Source organism: Panthera onca, chromosome A2 (genome assembly GCF_046562875.1).
Source record: "Panthera onca isolate mPanOnc1 chromosome A2, mPanOnc1 haplotype 2, whole genome shotgun sequence".
NCBI classification, from domain to species: Eukaryota; Metazoa; Chordata; class Mammalia; order Carnivora; family Felidae; genus Panthera; species Panthera onca.
Genome location: NC_138340.1, coordinates 138,293,069 through 138,315,118, shown reverse-complemented (window position 1 = coordinate 138,315,118; position 22,050 = coordinate 138,293,069). Strand labels below are relative to the sequence as shown.

The 22,050-nt window shown below is 37.5% G+C and overlaps 1 protein-coding gene across 3 annotated transcripts in view; it reads left to right on the top strand.

The window, feature by feature from the left end:
* The window catches only part of TSPAN12 (tetraspanin 12), a 64,982-nt gene that overhangs the window by 5,712 nt on the left and 37,220 nt on the right, over window positions 1-22,050 (top strand). For 2 of the 3 annotated variants that reach the window (XM_060632970.3, XM_060632972.3), the window contains 2 exons: window positions 8,219-8,301; window positions 9,531-9,666. In XM_060632970.3, the coding sequence (XP_060488953.1) occupies window positions 8,219-8,301; window positions 9,531-9,666 (219 nt within the window). Of the gene's footprint in view, window positions 1-8,218; window positions 8,302-9,530; window positions 9,667-10,011; window positions 10,139-22,050 lie in introns of those variants that run through there. The other variant, XM_081795059.1, reaches the window with a different exon arrangement.

Here is a 22,050-nt window from a genome sequence, read left to right as displayed (position 1 = left end):
GGGTGAACTGCCCCAAGAGCTCTTTTGTAACCATGATTCACATTCTGGCCACAAAGGAGCAAGGAAATGAGCTATTTTCACTTCAGTTTTATCCCACTTTTACTATTTAAATGGCATATTATTTGAGTAAATGAAAGCTTTCCTCCATTTTAAAGACAACTTCTGTGGCTTTATGATATGAATGCTTGCCATTCATAGATGATAATTTTCTGCTATTACAACTATGGATAAATATGGTTGTCTTTGGAAGTTCTTGAAGTTGGAGAGCACTTAACATTTATCAAATTTGTTTGCTTATTATTTTCTAAAAATATAATTTCCCATCTGTAGTTTTTAAGCCCCATTCTCACTGGCAGATAAGAGCCATTGTTTTTCACCTACCATTACTAAAGATAGTAGCAACAGAGAGGAACTACTCTAGTGAACTAAGAAAAGAAACTTATAAAAGAAAACCTTAAAAGTGGACAGGGAATCCAGTTCATACTTTTGGGATATATGCAGGGCAAATGAAATAACAGAAGGTTAATGTCCTGTTTCTTTTTCCTTGGCCATATGTAGTGAACCTTAGGTGTTTGACCCGTGGCAGACCCTACAGAGATTCTTGGCAAGTAGACATTTGTATTCACATGACATTTATGTAGTCATATAAAAATACAACTTTTTAAATTGTTACTCCTAACTTTATACTCTGAAAGTCCTTGAAGTTTTCTTTAATTCTAGTGACTAGGGGAGAGCTTTCCGACAAACGTTAGTTCTTTTTAAAAATAAATATTAAATAAGCTTTGGTCTCAGGGGCAAAGCTGGTACATGTTTTTCATACAGTGTGGCCCCAACTGAGCAAAGATGAGCCATCGCATGGTTCATAAGGACCACACTTTGGAGAGGGGTGGGGGGGATTTTTCGGGACATGTCCTTGTGGCAGAGCAGAATAGTACTGACCTTGGCCTGCCAGCCTCCAAATAATCAAGACTTGATTTAACTTCATGTTTCAGTAAATAACTATTTCAAACCTTTTTTTAAGACTAAGGCAATTAAAAAAAAATTTAGTGTTTATTTATGTTTGAGAGAGAGAGAGAGAGACAGAGTGCAAGCAGGTGAGGGGCAGAGGGAAAGGAGACACAGAATCCGAAGCAGGCCCCAGGCTCCGAGCTGTCAGCACAGAGCCCAACGCGGAACTTGAACCCACAAACTGTGAAATCATGACCTGAGCTGAAGTTGGACACTTAACCCACCGGCTGAGCCACCCAGATGCCCCAAGACAAAGGGAATTTTAAAAGCACCTAGTTCAATTCTCCATTTTCAGGATAAACAAAGGTTCCAGAAGTTTGAATTACTTGTCCAAGTTCTCTGCAGAGATAGAACTGTAACTAAATTCCCCATCTCTCTCCTGCATTCTGCTCTTTGCTACCAGATTTGACATAAAAAGTAAAGTTAAGGTAGATGGTTTTAAACATCTGTCAGCCTTAAACTTCTGCAAGAGAGCCTTGAACCGCTCTCTTATATGAGACTATAGATTATGGATGGCAGACAGTTGAAGGAATTAGTCTGTCTTATGACTAGGCCCTTATTATTTGGTGGAAACCAAAGGCACACATTTCATAAGTTTAGGGACTCTGCATACATGTAAAATTCTGATTGAGAAAACAACTTGATTCAATACTTATTTTTACATAATTAGATTTGAACAAACCCAGAATATATCTCCAGCAATAGCAAATTTCATATGTACAAGTATTTGTTGAGAGCTAGAATTTTCTAAATGTTTTTCAAGACAGAATGTGGCAAATGTCCTGCTAAGTAGTAGATCAAGCATATTTCTCTAGAGTAATATTTGGGTTATTTTCTAAGCATTTTCTTCAACTACAAATGATATTTTGCAATATTGGAGAAAATGTAAGGAGCTATATGCCTAGTTACATATGATAATTATAGTGCTCCTAGGAATTTAATCATAATGAATGACAGTTGAAGAATTATTTTATTTTTATTTGGAAACCTAGTGGAAAATGCTGTTTTTAGGAAGGGGTCCTGAATTGCTCGCACTATTTGTGCTTGTAGATTTAATAGCACGATTTGTATTGAGGTGACCTCATCTCCTTTTAGCTTTGTTCCTTGCTACAGCATGCACTCTATGTTGTTCACTGCTATGATTTTCTCAACCCCAGTGAGTAAAATCACTCTTTGAGAATGAAACTGTTTCCAGACATTTAATGCAGCTAGAAATAATGTCATAATAAAAAGCAGTTTTATTCTCAGAGTTGCTTGTTCGCCATAAGATAGGGCTTTGTATTGATATTATTTATTTTGACTAATGTTCTGGGCACAGCTGCAATGCTTGGGTAACTACTGTGCAAAAGAACAGTAGAGTCAAGTAGAAGCTTGTAGTTTAAAGGACGCTTGAGAACACTTAAACCAGCTTCTGACCTGATATATAAATCTTTGATCTTGTAATTCAGCAGGCATCTCTCTACTGGAAAACTTCCAGTGGTAGAAAGCTTAGTTCTTCTTGAAGCATCTCCTAATTTTGCTTAGCTCATCTAGCAAGTTGAAATTGCCTCCCTTTAGTTTAATCATTGTCGCATTCATTTCATCTAATATCTGTTGGGCCTCACTGTTGGGCCTGGTACTCTGCTGTGTGGTTGGGCTGTAGTCAGTGGTCTGTGGAATGAGATGGGTGGGTGAAAATAGGAAATAATAGATAATTTCTCTGTGAAGTCTGTCCCAGAGGGTAAGGAGGGAGTTGGGAGAACATCTTTATATGCTAGCTGTTTGAGCTGGTCTCAAAGGGTAAGGTTGAGTTGCTCTGCTGGGGAGGTTGGGAAGACTGGGGCAGGGTGCATTGGGAGGGAACTTCATGGGCAAAGACATAGAGGCTTGGGGGGATCTGCATGGTGCATTGCTGGAGAAGTACAGGCAGCTTTTTGTATCTGAGTACAGAATGTGTGTGGGAAGGAGCAGGCAGAGAACGGATTGAAGAGATCCTTTAAAGGTGACTGAAGAGGGCCTCTGTGCCCTGCTGAAGCGTTTAAACTTGACTCTCCGGAAAGAGTTGGGGGTAGTGGAAGCCAGAGCTGGGAAGGCCCCCCTCAGGGCAGCTGTGGGAGCTGTATAAGCAGAAGAACTCAATCTGTGTTTCCTAAAGCTAACTGAAGGATGAGTATGAGGTGGACTCTGTGAGCTGGAAAGTTCATTAGAAGGCGATTGTAATTACCTGGCAAGAGAATGAGGCCCTGAACTAGCCAGAAGTGGCAGGAAGGGGGGAGGAATTCACCAGCCGTGGTGCAGGAACTATCTGTAGGACTTGAAAATAATTAGATGGAGAACTGAGGAGGAGGGAGAGGTTCAGGCTGTCTGCCCAGTTGCCAGTTTATGTGATTGAAGCGTTGATTATACCATTTACTGAGATAGGAAACACAGTGGGAGGGACACGCAGGTTTCGAGAGGAATGGAAATGAGTACCTTCTCAGAGGTGTCAAAACTGGGAATGGCCATGCAATGCAATAGATAGCTATATCACAGAGCTTTCTTCCTTATCCGTGTGCCAGACCTTCAAATATCTGAAGATTCCATTTCTGAACTAATCTAGGCGTTGCCTTTTCTCTTAAGCTGACTGAGAAAGATTAAGAGAAAGCCCTGAGGTCAAAAGTGACTTGAGATAGTAGTAGGTAATATATATAAGAATCCTAGTCTGTCTTTTCATTGCATAAATCCTCTGTGAAGTCGGTCTTATTTTCCTAACAGTTTGTATGTGAGGAAATAGGCTTAGGAAAGATTCAGGGACACCCAAAGTCTTATAACTGAAAAGGAGCACAGGTGGAATTCAAACCAAAGCTTTTTGATTCAATGGCTTCTTATAGCCATTATGGCCAAGACTATATGCCTTAAATGGCCTCTGAGACCATGTGTTCTGGTCCCTGCTTGGCTTTCCATTCTTACCACATGCCAGTTTCCCTTCCTTGAACATGTCATGCAGCCTTCCATCCTGGGATCTTCGCTGTTCCTTCTGGCTGGAATGTACTTTCCAACTGCTCTTTCTGTAATGAACTTGTGTAATTCTCCTTCAGATCTCAGCTTTCTTAGAGAAGTCCCTTTGACTCCACGGGATAGGTCAGGCACTACAAATAGGATTCTTATAGGAACCAGTATTATTCCTTCCCAGAATTTATTACAGTTTGCAGCTACACATTTATGTCTTTGATGGGTTGATTAAGGTGTGTTCTCTTAGTAAATTTCACCACAGAATAGAGATGATGGCTTTTCCTGCCCATCCATGTGTCTCTACCACATCACAAAGGACCTGGCCAAGAGCAGTTGATCAATATGTATTTGTGAATGGAAGAATTACTTCAAAACCCATGCACTTAACCAAATCTACCCTGTTAGAAATGTTTTGGAATATGCCACTTAAAAGATATACACATTTTTTGTTATAAATGGAAGAATGTGTATGATGACAACCACTGATGATACACTATACCAAAATGAAGAATCTGATAATTTATTGACACCTGTCTCAGAGCTTAGATACTGAAAATTGGCTAAACAAGCCAGTAAGAAATTCGAAGATGGGGAAACCAAGATCAGTTATTACTTTAAAGAATGATAAAGAGAGGAGAGAATTATTTGTAATTGCACAAGAATTTGATGTAAATAAACTATCACATTAATAGAATTTTCTGGCTCCCGTGAAACTTACAAGGTATTTAAAAGGCCACATACAAGTCAAGTAGAGGAAGAGCATGCAGCCTTAGATATAATCAAGTAGTCCATGGTGCTCTGCTAGCCCTGTGTGTTTTAATAGGTTCTATTATTATTTAGCTATGGAGAAGTCAAAAGATCAGATGACTAGCACTGAAAAGATAGTTTATTATACTTACAGATCCTGAGAGAGAGAGTACATGCCTCATCACGAGGGCCAAGGGGGAAGTACTGGGGTCCATCACAAGGCAGAAACAAAGGGACTGGGCAAGTACTTTCATTGTGGCTACATCAAGAAGAAATGGGCAAGACAAAGTAAGTAGGGTCTGGATTGGCTACTTTAATTTCAGCAGCCTCTGGAGTATAGGGGCTGTCTCTGGTTGTCTGGCACCTGGACCTTGGCATGTTTATGGCAGGTGTAGAGTGGCCTAGAGTGAGAGAGAGAGCAATAAAAGAGGTGTTTGGGGTGTGGGGTCTGGAATGGTTGGTTTTTATTTGAAAATGACAAGTGTGAACCTGGGAGAAGACCTCTTCTCAAGGGTGGTGGAGGGCAGGAGGCCGAGGCAAGGTGGCTCAGGCACATTATCAGTTTGTTCCGACCAAGGTGTGTCTGGCTTGAACACGTAGAACAGATGTTAAAGCATCAAATTCACAGAAGCTAGAAGCATGATTAATAAACTGTGGCTGACCCATGGGGTAACTTTTATTAGTTTTTACTTTTACAGTCTTTTTATTCCTAACAGAAAAGAGGATAGTAATAACTAGCCTCATTCTTTGCTGAGCTGTGGTCCCAGGGTTCATAATCTGTTTTAGGCCATGACTCCTGAGACTCTATTCCCCAAAGGATATAGTTAAGACATTCAGACTTAGCCTGGCAAGTACAGACTGACCCCCATGTTATCCCTCCCTTTAAAAAAAAAGATCCCTGCATGCTGTGCAGGCTAGTCTCCTCACTGTGGAAATAGATACATTCATTTTTAAATGTTTATTTATTTTTGAGAGAGAGAGAGAGAGAGAGAGAGAGAGAGTGAGAGAGAGAGAGAGTGAGCGCACACACACCAGTAAGGAAGGGGCAGAGAGAGAGAAGGAGACAGAGAATCTGAAGCAGCCTCGGGCTGGAACTCAAGAACCGTGAGATCATGACCTGAGCCTGTTGGACGCTGAACCCACTGAGCCACCCGGGTGCCCTGATATGGTCATTTCTAAATTTGGAAGGCAGTTGGTGACTAAGCCGTAAGTTCCAAAGACCAATGGCTTGAATTTGAATCTTGGTTCTGTCACTGAGAACCTGTAAGACCTTGAACAGATTACTTCATTTTTCTGTGCTTCATGGTACTCTTTATAGTCTGTAATTATCTGCTTTATCTGTTTATTCCTTGTGTCCCACAAGAAGCTTCACAAAGGCTGGGATCTCGCATCTCTTATTTATTGTGGGGTCTCTAAATCTAGCACAAATAGTATGAGGCAGATAGTAGGTGTTGAGTCAGTGTTCAGTCACTGAATGTATTCAGTCACTGAATGAAGAATGAGCAAATTCATTACCTGATTTTCCGAGCCGGCAGCCATACTTCCCTGTACCAGAGGTCATAGAGCTCTACATGTTCTGTTTGCCTTTGAGCCTTTATCCAGAAAGCATTTTTCATGACCACTGCTTGACTCAGTCAGTACAGACTCATTCCTGTCTTGTATATTCATTATTTAATGAATTTAAAGCTAAATCTATGATGTATAATGGTAATCGATGTTCACTAAGATGACAGAAATTATTAAAAATCAAATTAAGTTAATTTTCACTATATGGTGCTTAAGAACATAAGTAGAAGGCACACTTTAGAAAAAGAAATCCATCTAAATAGGAGAGGGTTAGGGGTTAACCTTCAACTTTTTGAAAAGTTGAAGACTTTTCCTAGGAAGACTCGTTTCGAACATGTTTTATATAGTTGCTTTAAAAAAAAACCTGTGGGCAATTTAAAATATAGACAAAAGTTGAAAACACAATATAAGTAATCCTTAATTACCTATTACCCAATTGTCAACATAATCTCCACTTCCCAACTAAATCCTATGCATTATGATTATTTATTTAACCATTCAGCATATATCTCTAAAAGATAAGGATCCTTTAAAAAATCTTCATACCACTGTCATATCTAAAACAATAATTTCTTAACATTTTCAAATATCCAGTCAGTGAAAATATCCCCAGCCATCTCATGAATGTCTCTCTGTGATTGTTTTGTTTGAATCAGGATCAGGTCAACATATTGCATTGGGTAATCCCTTAAATTTCTTTCAATTTATAATAGTTTCTCCTTCCTTCTTTTTTTCCACTTGGCCAGTTTTTTTTAATTGAAGAAATTGGATCATTTGTCCTGTGAAATTTCTCATATTCTCAATTTTGCTGATTGCATCCCCATGGTGGTGTTTAACAAATTTAAATCTAGTCCCTGTATTTCCTAGAAACTGATAATTAGAGCTGGAGGCTGGGTTAGATTCAGGTTGACTTTTCGGTAAAAATACTTCAAAGTCATCTCTGTGTGCTTCCGATCGTATCACGTTGGGGGACACATTGTCTTTTCTTTATGACACTAAAACTAAGCAGTGGGTATGGCATTTTTTTCTTCCACTTGATTTCTCCTTTCTAGAAGCTAGCCTTTCACGTGTCACAGTTTGCACTCCTAACTACATATTAGAACGTTTGTGGAACCTTAACACATTTCTCGTGCCTCCGCCCCACTTTCAAGAATTTTTCCAGGGTGGTTCTGGGCTCAGTACTTTTTTTTTTTTTTTTTTTTTTTTAAGAGTCTTAAGTGATTTTGATGTACAGACAGGACTGAGAACTACTAACCTGATAATTTGGGCAGTTGCTGAGGATCTTTGCCTGGAGATCCATTATTTCAGTGAGGTTGTTAAATAGTGATACTCTATTATGCTTTCTGCATGTATTAGCAGAAATTCTTCTATAAGAACTTTCATGAAGTCTTCAGTTCTTTCCTTTGTACAGGAAAGGTAGGATAAATGTTTAATTCTTACCAGTTTTCTGAATAATGAGTATCCACCATCTTTACAAAGGTGACAGGTGAGTTTTAAGTATTATATGAATTCATAGATTTTAGCATGTGATATTTCAAAGCATTGCATTTATCATTATTATTATTATTATTATATTATTATTATTATTATTATTATTATTTTGGTGCTCAAATTGTTCGACTTTAGCTAATGGAAGCCCTTTCAAGTTAGCTCCTGTGACTTTCTTGGCAATATCGGTCATATGGATTTCATTGCTTCCTTGCTATTGCATATGACGTGTTTTAGGCTCATCTTGTACATCTGATAGTTTAGTCATTCAGTGGCCTCTTCATCCTGTGCAAATCCTGTCTTGAACCCAGAATCAGCCATGTAGGGAAAAAAGCATAATGGTTATGTAACAAAAAATCCTTAATTTTTAAAATTTTTAATCTTGCAGAGAATGTTGCATAAATCCTTGGTAACCAATTTGGTTTTTTTTTCTTTCCAGTTAATGTCCATCAGTGTGTTGGCAGTTTCTGCTTGGATGAGGGACTACCTAAATAATGTTCTGACGTTAACTGCAGAAACAAGGTAAGCTTTATAATTAATGATTGATTTCTTTCATCAGGTTTTCTTAGACCCTAGTTTCTAAGTAACTTTGCCCCTGTTTAGACGGTAGTACTCTTCCACAATCAATAAGCTTTGTTACATCTTCTAGCATTCTCATTAAGGTATGCCACTTGTCCCAGAGAAAACTTCTGGGTATGCTAATATCAGTTTGCTGTCCTCTGGAGAGTGGGTCAGCTGTGTCACATTTGCATGAAAAGGACAGCATAGCTATTTTTCTGTGGGAAAATCACTGCCAACATCTTCCTACCTTCATATCCCTCAGCTAAGGAAAACCAAACTCAGCATTGCCATTGTCTTCTCAAATTTCAAAAGGTTGATCCAGTAACATCACAAAAAGCAAGTTACTTAACCTCTCCCAGTCTCCATTTCTTCATCTCTGAATGGGGACTGTCGTGTATACCACTCTGAAATGTCAGAAGGATTAACTGAGATAGATTTTGTGAAGTCCTAAACGAAGTGGAGCTTAGTATACAGTAATGTCTAATTTTTTGTTATTATTACTCTTACTAGTATGGTTCTAGTTAATGATTTTTTCATAGCAATAAAGTTTTCTACCAAAATCATCTTCCTTCCTCTTTCTTTTAATATAGATTAATTTCCTTTCACGTAGCAGTGTTTCACATTGGGGGGAAAGATTAGTTGCTGAGCAGAGAAAGTGCTGCATGCGGATTTCCAGATCAGAGAAGAGGAGGGAGATCCTTCTCAGTGGGGCCTGTGTGTTTTGCTCAGGCTAAAGCTTCAGAGCAAATAATAGATTGACTTCTTATTGGGGACCTCTTTTTTCTTTTTTTTTTTTTTTTTTTTAAGTAGGCTTCATGCCCACTATAGAACCCAGTGCAAGACTTGAACTCATTACCCTGAGATCAAGACCTGAGCTGAGATCAAGAGTCAGATGCTTAACTGGCTGAGCCAACCAAGTGCCCCTGGGGACCCCTATCTTATATTTTAAATGAGTGGAGGTAGAAGTGCTACCACTTGTATAAAAAACTAAACAAAACATAACAAAAATAAGACAAGCAAGCAAGTCAGTGGTAGTGCAGTGATTTTGAAAATAGCGATACAGTCATCAGCTTTGAGACATGATGATTTAAAGGATTATTAACACGAATCTCAGTTGTGTCTTGTACTATGTCTTGGGTGCATTTTGGTTCTATTTTATGTATAACGTGACATTATCGTTCTTCTTTCAGGGTAGAGGAGGCTGTCATCTTGACTTATTTTCCTGTGGTTCATCCAGTCATGATTGCTGTTTGCTGTTTCCTTATCATTGTGGGGATGTTAGGATACTGTGGAACGGTGAAAAGAAATCTGTTGCTTCTTGCATGGGTATGGTGTTTATATCTTCTCTTTATTATGGGTAAAAAGACCAACCAGGACTGCATTATTTTTTCATCAGTGTACAAGATTACGTGCTTAGGGAACCGTGATAGCAGTACTCTAATCTGTGGTAATTGTTCAACATCCTGTGAGAAAGGAAGCGTTCTTTCCATGGGGGATGACTTCAGCACAAGTATTTGTTGTCCTCAAATGATGAGGTATGGAAATTTGGATGCTATTTAATTATTTCTCTCAGGCTAGGTGTTGACATTTTCATTTGAAAGTACGAGCTTTTTTCTTGTGTCATGAGCCTTATTACCACCCAAACAGGCTCCTTGGGACTAGAATGAAGAAGACATGACAAAACTTTGTTTCTCTCTCTCTTCCTTTTTTAAAAACAAACCTGTCAAAAAACCTATGTGGAAATGCAGGTGATGAAGTAGCAGACAGATATTAAAATCCCAGCACCGCCTTTACAGAGGTTAGTGGATAAAAATAAGTCTTCGTTTCCATAATCTTAGTGGCTTTTGTTTTGTTTTGTTTTGATTCTGAAAGAGTTGGACTAGGCGACTTCTCAAATTCCCTTCAGCACGCAAAATCTATGATTCTAAAATCTATGATTAGACTTTTAATTCAAAAAGTTAGTCAACTCTCTTTTAACATTAAAAATTTGAGTCAGTTTAAACTATAGCATACACACACACACACGCACACACACAGCTTTTTTTTGAAGCACGTTGCATGTATAAAATATTGCTTGTTAGTGGCACTAGGTAGTGAGGCTGCTAACATGTAATTGCAGACATCTCAGATTTTGGAAGAATTAATTCATTGGATATATGCCCTTCTTTGCAGTAGGATTCAGTATTAGCTGTGCATTGATTTCTTGTAGGGAACTTAAAAAAAAAAGTTTTAATGGTGTGTTGATACGCCAGATATCTGAGGAGAAAAAAGTCCTGATTTGTAGCATTTGAAGATCTCCATGGGTTGAATACTTGCAGCATCGTGGATTTCAGGCCACCAGAGTGGTGTCCCTGAATGCAGAGAGGGGAGAGATGAGCACAAGTGGCTGTCAGGAGCCACTCCCGCACGCCAGGGCTCGACCGGATCCCATCCCAAGCCAATTAAAACAGAATCTTAGTGCAAAACTGAACTAAAGCTTTGAATTTCACAGGAACAACCTGTGTTGATGTATTAGATAACTCTTGGCTTCATGGATTCTTCAGGTCCATGATTGGAAAAGAGAAAACGCTGCAGAAAATAAATTACACTCAGAGAAGGGAAACATGCCCATTACCTTACTTTTCTCCCCTTTCGTATATAGTGAGGAGAATGGTAGAAGGGTTTGGAATCTAACTTTGTCACTTAAGACATTTGGACAATAGTTTAAACATAAATTCAAGGACTTACTTTATATGAAACTCATAGCTTAAAGGACGGAGGAGGTATTTTGAACTTAAAAAAAAAATCTCAGAATCCTTTTTTAAAACCACAATCTTAGAATGATGTCCCATTACACAACAATTTAAGAATGACTAGTCTTCCCCCTGTCTCCAACTTGTGTGACTCTGGGTGGTCCCTGGACTGTGTGTTTGGGGAGGGTGGGATAGCATATTTCATGGAACCTCAAAGACTTTTAGGAACCCATTTTGAAAACCATTTATGCATTCCATTAGGCTGTTTGAGTGCTCATAAAGCAAGTTGACAAAGAACCAAGTAATTTGGTCGCTACTTGAGGCAGGATGAGTCACAGAGAATTGTGATGAGAGGCTGGAAAGAACCTTATGATGCAAAGGTGACACGGAGGACTGGAATCATAATAATGACAAAGATGCTGATGTTAAAGTAGTTAACATTTCTCAGGTGCTTACAGATGTTGTAGAGGTTTACGTGAATTTTTTTTACATGAAGAGTTTTACATGAATTAATCAATGTCGTCCTCTCCACAATTCTAATGAAATGGATACTGTTATTTCTATAATATGGATGAGGAAATGAGGCACAGATTGGCTGATTTGTCTAGGTTTGCTAGTAAATGGAGAATCTGCTGTATTCAGACCATAGCTGTCCAGTACGACATATATGTGACAACTTCACTATATTACTCTGCTGCCTTTTCCTAAGTGCTTATAAATGTTTCTCACATTCTATAAAATACTTTCTCTATGATCTTTCACTTCTTCAACTTGACAACAATCGTCTAAGGTAGAGAATTATAAATGAGGTTCAGAGTCCAAAGTCACTCAACAATAATGGGTGTTGCTTTGATTCAAACCTCAATATTTCTGGCTGCCAAGCCCATTCTCATTGGGTCTTTACTGATGTCTCTAGTAGATGTGTCTCAACCTTTGAAGCCCGGCACATTTACCTCATTATAAATTTCCTTGTTTTATAACCAGCCCAAACTACCAGACTACAAACAGCTTGATAATATGAACTGTTCACTTTGCCTATAGCTTCAGTAAATGTTTATCAAATTGAATAATGGACAGGACATCATTAGAACAGCGCAAGTAGGAGCGGTCAGCACCTCAGAAGGAAGATGGAACCAGGAAGGCAATGAGGAGAGTGAGATTTTAAAGGAGGAGTCTGACCCACTAAACTGTAATGATGCTGGAATTGAATCAAAGCAGATCTTCATTTGGGGGCAGCAAATAAACTGCCATCCTCGCCACCTTATCTTTGGATGTTATTTGAACATTGGGGTTGATTCCAAGCAGGTTTATTGCTTAAACTTATATTGTGAAATTGTTAAAGCGCCGTATAAAATGATCATCTTTAAAAAGCAATAATAAAATAAGATAAAATAAAGAAAGAGCCTATTAGATAGGATTCTACTACAAGGGGAATGGCTTCTTAAAGGAGGGGAGGGGTACTAATGCAAAATAGGACAGGATGTTAGGTCTTTGGCAAATATTTGCAAGGCAACTCTCATGTTTTCTTCCTTTGTGCCCTTTAGCTTTTTATCCTAATTAGTATTTAAAGAAGTTGAACGCATTCAACCCAACTCATTCATTTCCCTGTATTCAAAATCTTGTTTCACTTTTAAGAACTGTAAATGAGATTAGTAGGAAGAGGCTTTTTGTTTTTATTTATTTATTATTTATTTATTTTAAGACAACCAGTATCTCTGAGAGCTGCCATATCTTTTGAATGATTATCAAAAGAGAAACAAAAAAACAAAAACCAAAAAGAGCTGGCAACTGGGCTACGGTGCTGTTAAGCAAAAGTCAGAATGCCATTACTTATCAGACTGATCAAGAAAAAACGGGAGACTCTCAAAACAGGTCTTTATAACCAACCTGCCCTCTCCTTACACCACCCCCCTAAAATACCAACAACTGGGCAGGCTAAGAGGCCACCCATAGGAAAACATTTCTGGTGAACTTTGGTCATGAATTTCACCCTTCTATTGAGTTATAGATACGAGTTGTTAAAATACCCTAATTTAGGGTTCCTGTATAAAGTGTAGGACAGCTAAGTAAATTTGGATTTCAGATAAGCAACAAATAATATTTTAGTATAAGTATGTCCCATGCAATATTTGGGATATACATCCACAAAGCATTATTCATTGTTTATCTGGAACTCAGATTTAAATGGGCATCCTGTAATTTCATTTGCTAAATCTGGCAACCCTACTCTAACTAGATTTGTTCTTAATACATGTGAGATTGTCATAGAACAGAAACTTTTATATCTTTGTAAGAATATATTTTGTATATTTATAAAAATAAATTCTAATTATGTTAGGAAAACAAACCAAAAACGACTAGGAAAATAAACTTGCATATGCCATGACTTTCAAAGTGATTTTAGTAACAGAAATTCCTTCTCGTTTTTAAAGAGAAATTGCAGCTACATGGAAATCGGTTTTAAGCCTTAGATGGGTACTCCCAAGGCTTTTAGTTGTAGACTAAATGAAATTCATTTGTTATTGCAATTCTACCTTGCTATTAACACAGGCATTAGGAAAGCTGTGCCCTCTCAGGGGAATGTAAACAGATTGAGCGGACATGTTTACAGTATCGACAACAGCTGAATGTCACCATCAGGAGATCGTCACTTGTCAGAGCATGATGCTAATATACATCCAACCACCAGCAAATCACAAGTAGTCAGGCACTGGTCAGAACTGAAGTTGGATGCACCTAACAAGTTCAAGACCAAGTACCTTGTGTTTCAAATGGAAGGTTTTCTTTTTTTTTTTTTTTCCATTTTTATTACTCCAGAGAATTTGCATAAAGCTAGTGATTATATGGAAGCGCTTGTAAAGCTTTCTTAAAATATACAGTGATTGAACCGGATTTTTAATGATGCTCTTAATGGAAATCAAGTAAATTTCAATGGCCACAAGGACATTAACCATCCTTGAGTATTTTGTTGGTTGAAATCATAATGCAAAACCAGAATATCTTAAATGGTAATTTTCTACAGACTCTCTGTTTAAGGCCTGCTTTCAAGCAGTTATAAATTTTATAATTATATAGCTAGTCATAAGCCATTAAGTTAAAATTAAACTATTGAGTTAAATATCTTTATTATTTTCTGTTTATGATTTTGGTTGGTAGCCTAGCATCTATGTTTCTCAATTAAGGTCCATCATATTATTGACCACGTATTCAGCATCTGCCCAGTGTTTTACTTTGTTTCCTCAGAAAATACAGCAAATTTTTGTGGTTTGATTTATTGTACAGATGAGGGAAGGAAGGGTGCCCAAAGATTCAGGGCTGCTAGTTGCCATCATTAGCCTTCAAATAGAGTCCTTGCTCAAGCCCATGCCGGGTTCACTAACTACACCACACTACTGTTAAAATACATTAATAAATTATTGGCATTATTTCTCTAAGACTTAAATGTGCTTCATTTATAATTCCAAGGCATTCAGTGGTCATTTAGCCTTTAAAAATATACTCTTTTAATATCCTTATCATAAAAGTTCTACCATAGTTCCCTCTTCTTTTATCACAGAATCCAGCCATTTATCCTTTCCTCTTTCCTCCTTTCCTTCCCACTCCCTGTTTCTTTCCTTTTTCCCTCTTTAGACAGATGTCCTTTGGCCAGCGTGTAGTAGACACTTGAGATACAAAGATGAAAGGGGGGAATAGAAAGAAAATAACAAAATTTAATACAATATTAAAGTTAGAGGTAAATAAGTGTGGGAACACAGAATAAGGAGCGACTGGAGACTTATGACAGGTTTCGAAGGAGGGTCTTTATCTGAGCTATTGAAAAGATATTGAATGCATCAGAGTTTTCTGGTGGAGAAGGGGAGGGAGGGGCTCTAGAACAACATGAAAAGTGTGCAAAGACACAGAGGAGTAACTTAGAAATTTTGTGTGGCTGTAGTGTCACTGCACTGAGAAAAACACCTGAAGTAGCCCAGTTGTGAAGGTCTTTGTAGGAGAGAGTCTGATGTTGTCCCTTGGGCTATGAAGAGCCAGTGGATTTTTCTAGTACTTAGGGTTGGAGGCATTGGGAAGCCCCGTTAGTGATCACACAGTAGTCTTCAAAGCCATGGCTGGGGTCAGAACTAAGACTTTGGGGATGGAAGGTAGATGAATTCAGTAGACCTTGCTGAAGTGGAATTATGAATAAAGAATTGTACATGACTGTACAATTTGTATTACTTGACATCAGGAAGTAGGTATTATTCTACACTGATGCACTTTTCATATGATCAAAACACATCTCTGCAATACAGGCATATTATTGTGACCTTTCAACTAGAACTCTTTAAAAGCTATAGTTTTCAAACTTAGTTGTTAAACTCACAAAGGGTCTCAGGTCTTTGGAGGAAACTGAAGATGATGTAGGCATTTCTGGATTCAGAGGCTCTCAGTTTGCACAACTTGCTTTTGTATGCACAAAAGCCCAGCACAGAGTTCCATGACCTCTTCTGTTTCTTAAGTCATGTTGGTTTGACTACCTCTGATTATGCCCCAGAAAAGCACATAAGCAGATGTCTTTAAAAGTAAATGTGTCCAAGACAGGGGCTTGGGACAATTGTGTGATATTCATGCCCTTAGTGTTGGGTCTTTGTGACGGGATTTTGAGTGCTCATTGGACTTTCTGCTTACTTTGGGGTTTGAAGTGCGAATAGTTTTTATATTTCTGACCTTTGCATAATTTAGGTGTACTCTATCATAGTAAACATTTTAAGCTTTATTGTGTGTTGTTTCTTAATATATACGATGAGATAGCTTTGACTAAATATAAGCCATGTAAATCTATATCCATTAATTTGGTGAACGTCTTTAGTCTGCGTAGCATTTAAAGCCAGGTATTTCTCTGCCAGCATGTTCCATTGAAAGGTTCGTTCCAGCTGTGAATGCTGGTTACCGGTTCAGCAAATGCTCCCTTGAGGTCAGTTCAGCAATTGTGCTGTGGTTTTGCTTTGTCCTCTGCTTCCACATTGCCAGTCTGTTGGCTTCCTTTGGCAAATGTAAAACAGTAGGCATTTATGTAAAATCATATAGCTGTAAGACTGACTCAGGAATCAGTGTCCCTAGAGTACAGAGTTCAAGCAAGAGGGCAAATGACACACGTAAAAGGTGAGAGAATTAAGTCATTTCAACCATTGAGGAAATAGCTTTCAGATAAACTTTTTAGAAAATGATGTTTAATATTTACTCTCTATGCAGTGTCTCATGAAGTTAATGATGAAATAATAGCTTATTAATTAAATTTAAGTTTTTTCCCTTGAAATTTCATAAATTCAAAACCCTTTGTGATCCATAGAATTTTCCCTTTTTTCAGATAAAGGGTGATAACGGGTCCTGGTTATGTGCTCAGATTAAGATGTATCTTCTCAGTTCATATGACAAACACTGCTTTAAATTTTGTTTGAAATGTATAAGCATTGTTATATCACTATTTCTGTTGAGCAATATATTTGGGTTATTCTAAAATAAGTGGTTATCCCTGAATTTTCTTTAGATTACCATTCTTTTAGTTTTAGAACTTTAAAATTTTGAAACTACACATTTCATCAAAGTGATCACAGCTATAAAGACATTGTAGAAATATTGTCCTTAAGAAGATAGCATTTATGAAATGATATTTGCCAGTGTAACAGTTACTTCTCATTAAGTACAAAGATGATTTTTTTCAGCGTCTCTTCAAGGAAACTAGCATTGAAAATATTTTTGGATTTCATGTTCTGTGCAGGCTTTACAAACTGAGTTGAAGGCATGGGCTGACGTTTGTCTTTTATAATTAGAATATTTTAATTCTGTACGTTTTCTCTTTGTGTTATTAAAGTACTTTTCTAAAAGAGCTCTAAGGAACAATAACCTTGTTCTGTTGAGACCGTTTAATACACGTTTAATACACGGACAGGAAAAGGAGATGATGGGAGAATCGGGGGCAGAGGTGGGAGGTGGCTTACAGAAAGGTCCTTGCTGAGGGGGAAGGTACTCTGGAGGAACTGAAAGGCTGGTGGATAGAGCAATTGTAGTAAAACATTTGGAAGCTCCTGGTGTGTGTGGAGAAAGGCATGTGTCAATCATATGGGAAATGTGGGCCAGATATGCAGGGTAGAGAGGTGGCTCTGTGAGCTTTCAAGCCACATTATGGAGAGTCTTGATGTGTGCTTACTCTGCAGTTGGAAGTTCTGTGAGCCTAAGAGTCATGTGATCTATCTTTTGCAGTGTCCTTTCCTGCTTGCCCTGGGCTTTCTGCTCATTTACCCGGGAGAAAATAGTACCTGGTTTTGCCACTCTGGGATAAGGGGGCTTCACATTTTTAAATGATGAGCCTTCTTTAATGATACAAGAGAGAATGGAAGACAAACTTTATTCTAACAATGTGCCTTTACTGATGAAGAAATGAAGGTACTGAGGTGGGGAAGTCTAATGTCTTAGAATTTTCTTTTCAGATGTACATTATAAAAAAATTACGTGAATCTGGGTGTGTTTAGTTCAGGTGTCACAGCAAAAATATGGTTATCAGGTTAAAGTAGTAACCAGGAAACTGGGTGCAGGGCTAAGGTGTTCTTAGGGAGACAAGCCAGGTTCAAGGACTCTTGTGGAAGGGTCAGAACAGTAGTTCTTTGAAGTGCTGCAGCAATTTTCCAGCTTCAGGGGGAAAAAAAAACAGTTCCATAAATAACTAACTGGTGTCAGAGGATTATTGTAGAACTGCTTAACTTGTTGGAGAATAAACTTTCCAAGCGTGTTAGAAGCATTTACCCATAGATAATGGATATACTCCATTCAAATGATTGTTGGTCTGTTGATAAAAGCAGGTCTTGGAGGATTTCTACTTTTCAACGTTGGTGTAGCTCAAATATTTGTTGTGACAAGGGTGCATTTCTTTAAAATAGTTCTGTAATTCATGCTGTTTAAATTTTTTTTTTAACGTTTATTTTTGAGACAGAGAGAGACAGAGCATGAATGGGGGGAGGGTCAGAGAGAGAGGGAGACACAGAGTCTGAAACAGGCTCCAGGATCTGAGCCATCAGCACAGGGCCTGATGTGGGGCTCGAACTCACGGACCGCGAGATCACAACCTCAGCCGAAGTCGGACGCTTAACCAACTGAGCCACCCAGGCGCCCCTCATGCTGTTTAATTTACACGATTCCTTCTATCACTTAGGCTGAAATATTGATGTTTGAACAACTTTGGTGAGAATTTGATGATTTTTCTCTCCCTGAACATTAAGCATGACTTTCTTCTTTTAAGGAAGAAAGTATATTTTTGGCTTAGGAAGAATGTTTTTTTGCTTGAATAGATTTATCAAAACAAGAAAGAAAGAAAGAAAAAGAAAGAAAGAAAGAAAGAAAACAACCCTCTGTACTTATAATAAATATTTGTAGGTGTAGATGTGTACAATTGAAGGAAACATTTTATTATAATACTCTTTTTAACAAATAGGGTTTGTGGTGTTCTGGAGAATATACAAAAATAAGTTAAAGTGCATATATCTTGTCTCAAAATAAGCGTCAAATAATTAAAATAATGTGATTTAGAAGAAGATAACTTTCGCAGACATAGAGATACAAATAGGTTCAAAAGTTACTGACTGAGGTTAGAGTGTAAGTTCTCTTCCTGCCCAATAAAACATCTTTTAAAATTTCCAGTTTCTTAACCTGTTGTCTCATAAAAGATGCTGTCATAAAAGTGCCTGTGATAATGAACTCCTGCCCCTCGTATGTTCGGGAGGGATCTGACCACCTTTGGATGGGTCTATGTGAGAGGAGCAGTCTGGATACGAAGCAGGTCTGGCTTCGTATTTTGGCTATTGTTGCTTAGAATATTTCTAAAGCTCCTTCCTGTTTGCACTTTTCTGCCCGGGGTCTGGTAATGGGAACCCCTGTCTCAAATTCTGAGAAACGGCCCAATTATATGTAAAGATAGCCTCTTCAGAGACCAGTAACACCCTGTAAATCTTTGGAGATAGGGCTGAGCAGGCAGACTTTAGCTGACCTAGCTTACAAAGCAACAGAAGCTATATATGTGGTAACCTGTCTAGCATGTCCAGCTGCTTTATTGCCTCACCCTTAATGGTTTACTTCTCATGATATAGATCATTGACCCTGAGAACTCGTAGCCCTTGGCTAAGTCCCTCAGATTCTGGTGTAACACATTTCTCAAATAGTTTGAACAGCACATGAAGCAAACACGTACTAATTTGAACTTCACCAACATCCTTGATAAAGAAATCAGCCCAGCAATTACTGGAGAAGATAAAATTGAAAGGGAACATGAATTTAGATGTGCTATTAGAAATATTCCTCTATATTTATTTGAACATAAGCATGAACAAAGGACCGTATCATGCCCATATTTTCTTACCTTACCCTGAACTTTTGTATGGGCTCAGGAGTTACAAGATTATGTTTCTTCAAAAATTGGTTTATAGTTCTGGTTTTTTCCTAAATTAGACTGATCTCACTCCATTTGTGATTCTTAAAGGATATTTAACGTTGCCTTTTCTTTGAAGAATTTGTAGAGAGACATAGAATGTGGTGAATAATTAGCCATCAGAAAGTACCAAGCCTATGACATCGTTTTGAGACTAGGCTAACACAGAGGCTTTGTCTGGGTGTATATTTTAAGCAGCAAGTACTCTTGGACTGTTAGTAGTTTAGTCCCAGTGGATTCTTAACAAAATGTCGGCTGTTCCATTATCTTGTACAAATATTTGGCACTGGAATTCTCTTATTTACTAACTATAAGTAATATAATATTTTTAAACCTCCAATCACCAGGAAAGGAAAAATAAACAACTGACATAGAGATACTTAGCACTGAAAGCTTGCAGAGTTTAGTATTTGACAGGGTAGAGACTGGAGTTTATCATTTATCATTTCATGAATGTAGGCTTTTAATCAAACTTTTTGTTTGTTATAAGTGCTGGATATGTAGTGTGTAGATAGGAGTCAGAAGGCACCGTGTTTTAAAAATATTAAGATGTCCAGTAAAGTATGTTATATTTTGAAATTGTTTTCATTTGCAGGGAGGTGAATCTCAGGTTGTACTAATTTTCCAAGATAAGCGAATCTGACTTTTCTGGTTTTCAATATTTTGAATGTTTCTTAAGATAAAACGGCCTGAGTTTTTAGTTATAATTTTTTTTAGCTATAAATTAAGAGCGTAGCAGGTTAAAATAATTTTTACAGTGTCTATAATTTTTACTTTTCTCTCAGTGAAATATATTCTTACTGAAAGTGTTCTGTGATACTTGGCTGATTATCCTCTTGCTTGCACAGAGAAACTTATATGACAGTGTTCAAGGAAAACATTAGAATTTTGTTTTAATGTAAAAGTTATTTTCTAGTTGGTATTTATGTAGAAAAACAGTTTGGAAAATAAGTGCCTGGTTTATTTGTGGTAGGTTGGATCTAGGGCTTTTGGTTTCCTTTAGATACTGTATATCTCAGAGTCTTCTCTCTAAAGGTGGAAGGAATGAAGATAGAAGTTTTGCAGTAATAGAATATATTTTCTATAAGATGCTCTTAGTAATCAAAAATATTTTTTCCTCTATTTCTCACTGCTTATAAAACTTAAAACTCCCCAGGGGTGCCTGGGTGGCTCAGTTGGTTGAGCGCCGACTTTGTCTCAGGTCATGATCTCGCGGTCTGTGAGTTGGAGACCCGCGTCGGGCTCTGTGCTGACAGCTCAGAGCCTGGATGGAGCCTGCTTCGGATTTTGTGTCTCCCTCTCTCTCTGCCCCTCCCCCACTCATGCTCTGTCTCTCTCTGTCTCTCAAAAATAAATAAACGTTAGAATAAAATAAAATAAAATAAAATGTAATACTCTTCACATTTAAACACTCAATACATTGATTGCTTTTATGTTTTCATTAGACTGATCAAAGCTGGAAATGAAAATCTAAACATTACTCTCTTTTCCCAAAAGTGAAAATTATTTGGTATTTTATACAAAAATAAATACTACTTTCTTAGAAATTTTATTATTATTGATTGTTAACAGTAAAGAATTAAAGGTACAAAAATCACTTTCATTTATTAGTGCTTTCATAAAAGTTCCATTTAATGAACAGTTAAGCACTCATTGCCTACATGACTCGAGACTTCATTATAAAATTGTAAAATGTGAATAAGAATAAAAATTAATTTTACTATTGGAAAGAAGCTGATCTGACTGACTTAATAGAAGTTCAAAACATAAAAATAAGAGATGGAATTTCTGATATAACTTGTCAAGGATTTTACATAGCCAGTAAAACAGCATTTGTACCTTTAACTAGCCATTATAGATGGACAAAAAAAGGACATCTTTTTTTTTTTGCCATCTTTAAAATTTTGAAATTATTGGCAGTCTTTTTTTTTCCAGCTGGGAAAGGTCAAAGATGGGAACATAAGGTTTTTAGGTCATTCCCCATCAGTTCAAAGATAAGAAAAGTTTTATATAAACATATGTGAACATGTCCCTGTGTGCATGTATGTTCATAAGTTGGGGGTCTATTAAATGGTAGATTGTGAGATATCGCTAACACCACCACCAATATCCCTAATATAATAACATGCTATGTGCCAGCCAGTATTGTATGTAAATTCTCCCAACCATACCATGAGGCTTCACTATTGTTATCTGCATTTTACAGATGAGGACATTGAGATCTAGAAAAGTGATTTGCCCAACTATTAAGTAGTAAAGCTGGGATCTGAATCTAGGATGTTTGACTTCAGAACCTGGGCTCTGAAAAACTTAGTGTTCTATTGCCTCTCACTTATGTGAGAATGTGCCTAGCTCCATTTTCTCTTTTTAAAAATAGTGTAATGATGCTCTTGCAATATTTTTTGAGAAGTAAATTATATAGTATAGCATTATATAATTGTATATTACATATCATATAATTATATAAATTATATAGCATGTAAATCTCTGGCACAGTAAATTATTTATGCATGCATATGTGTGTGT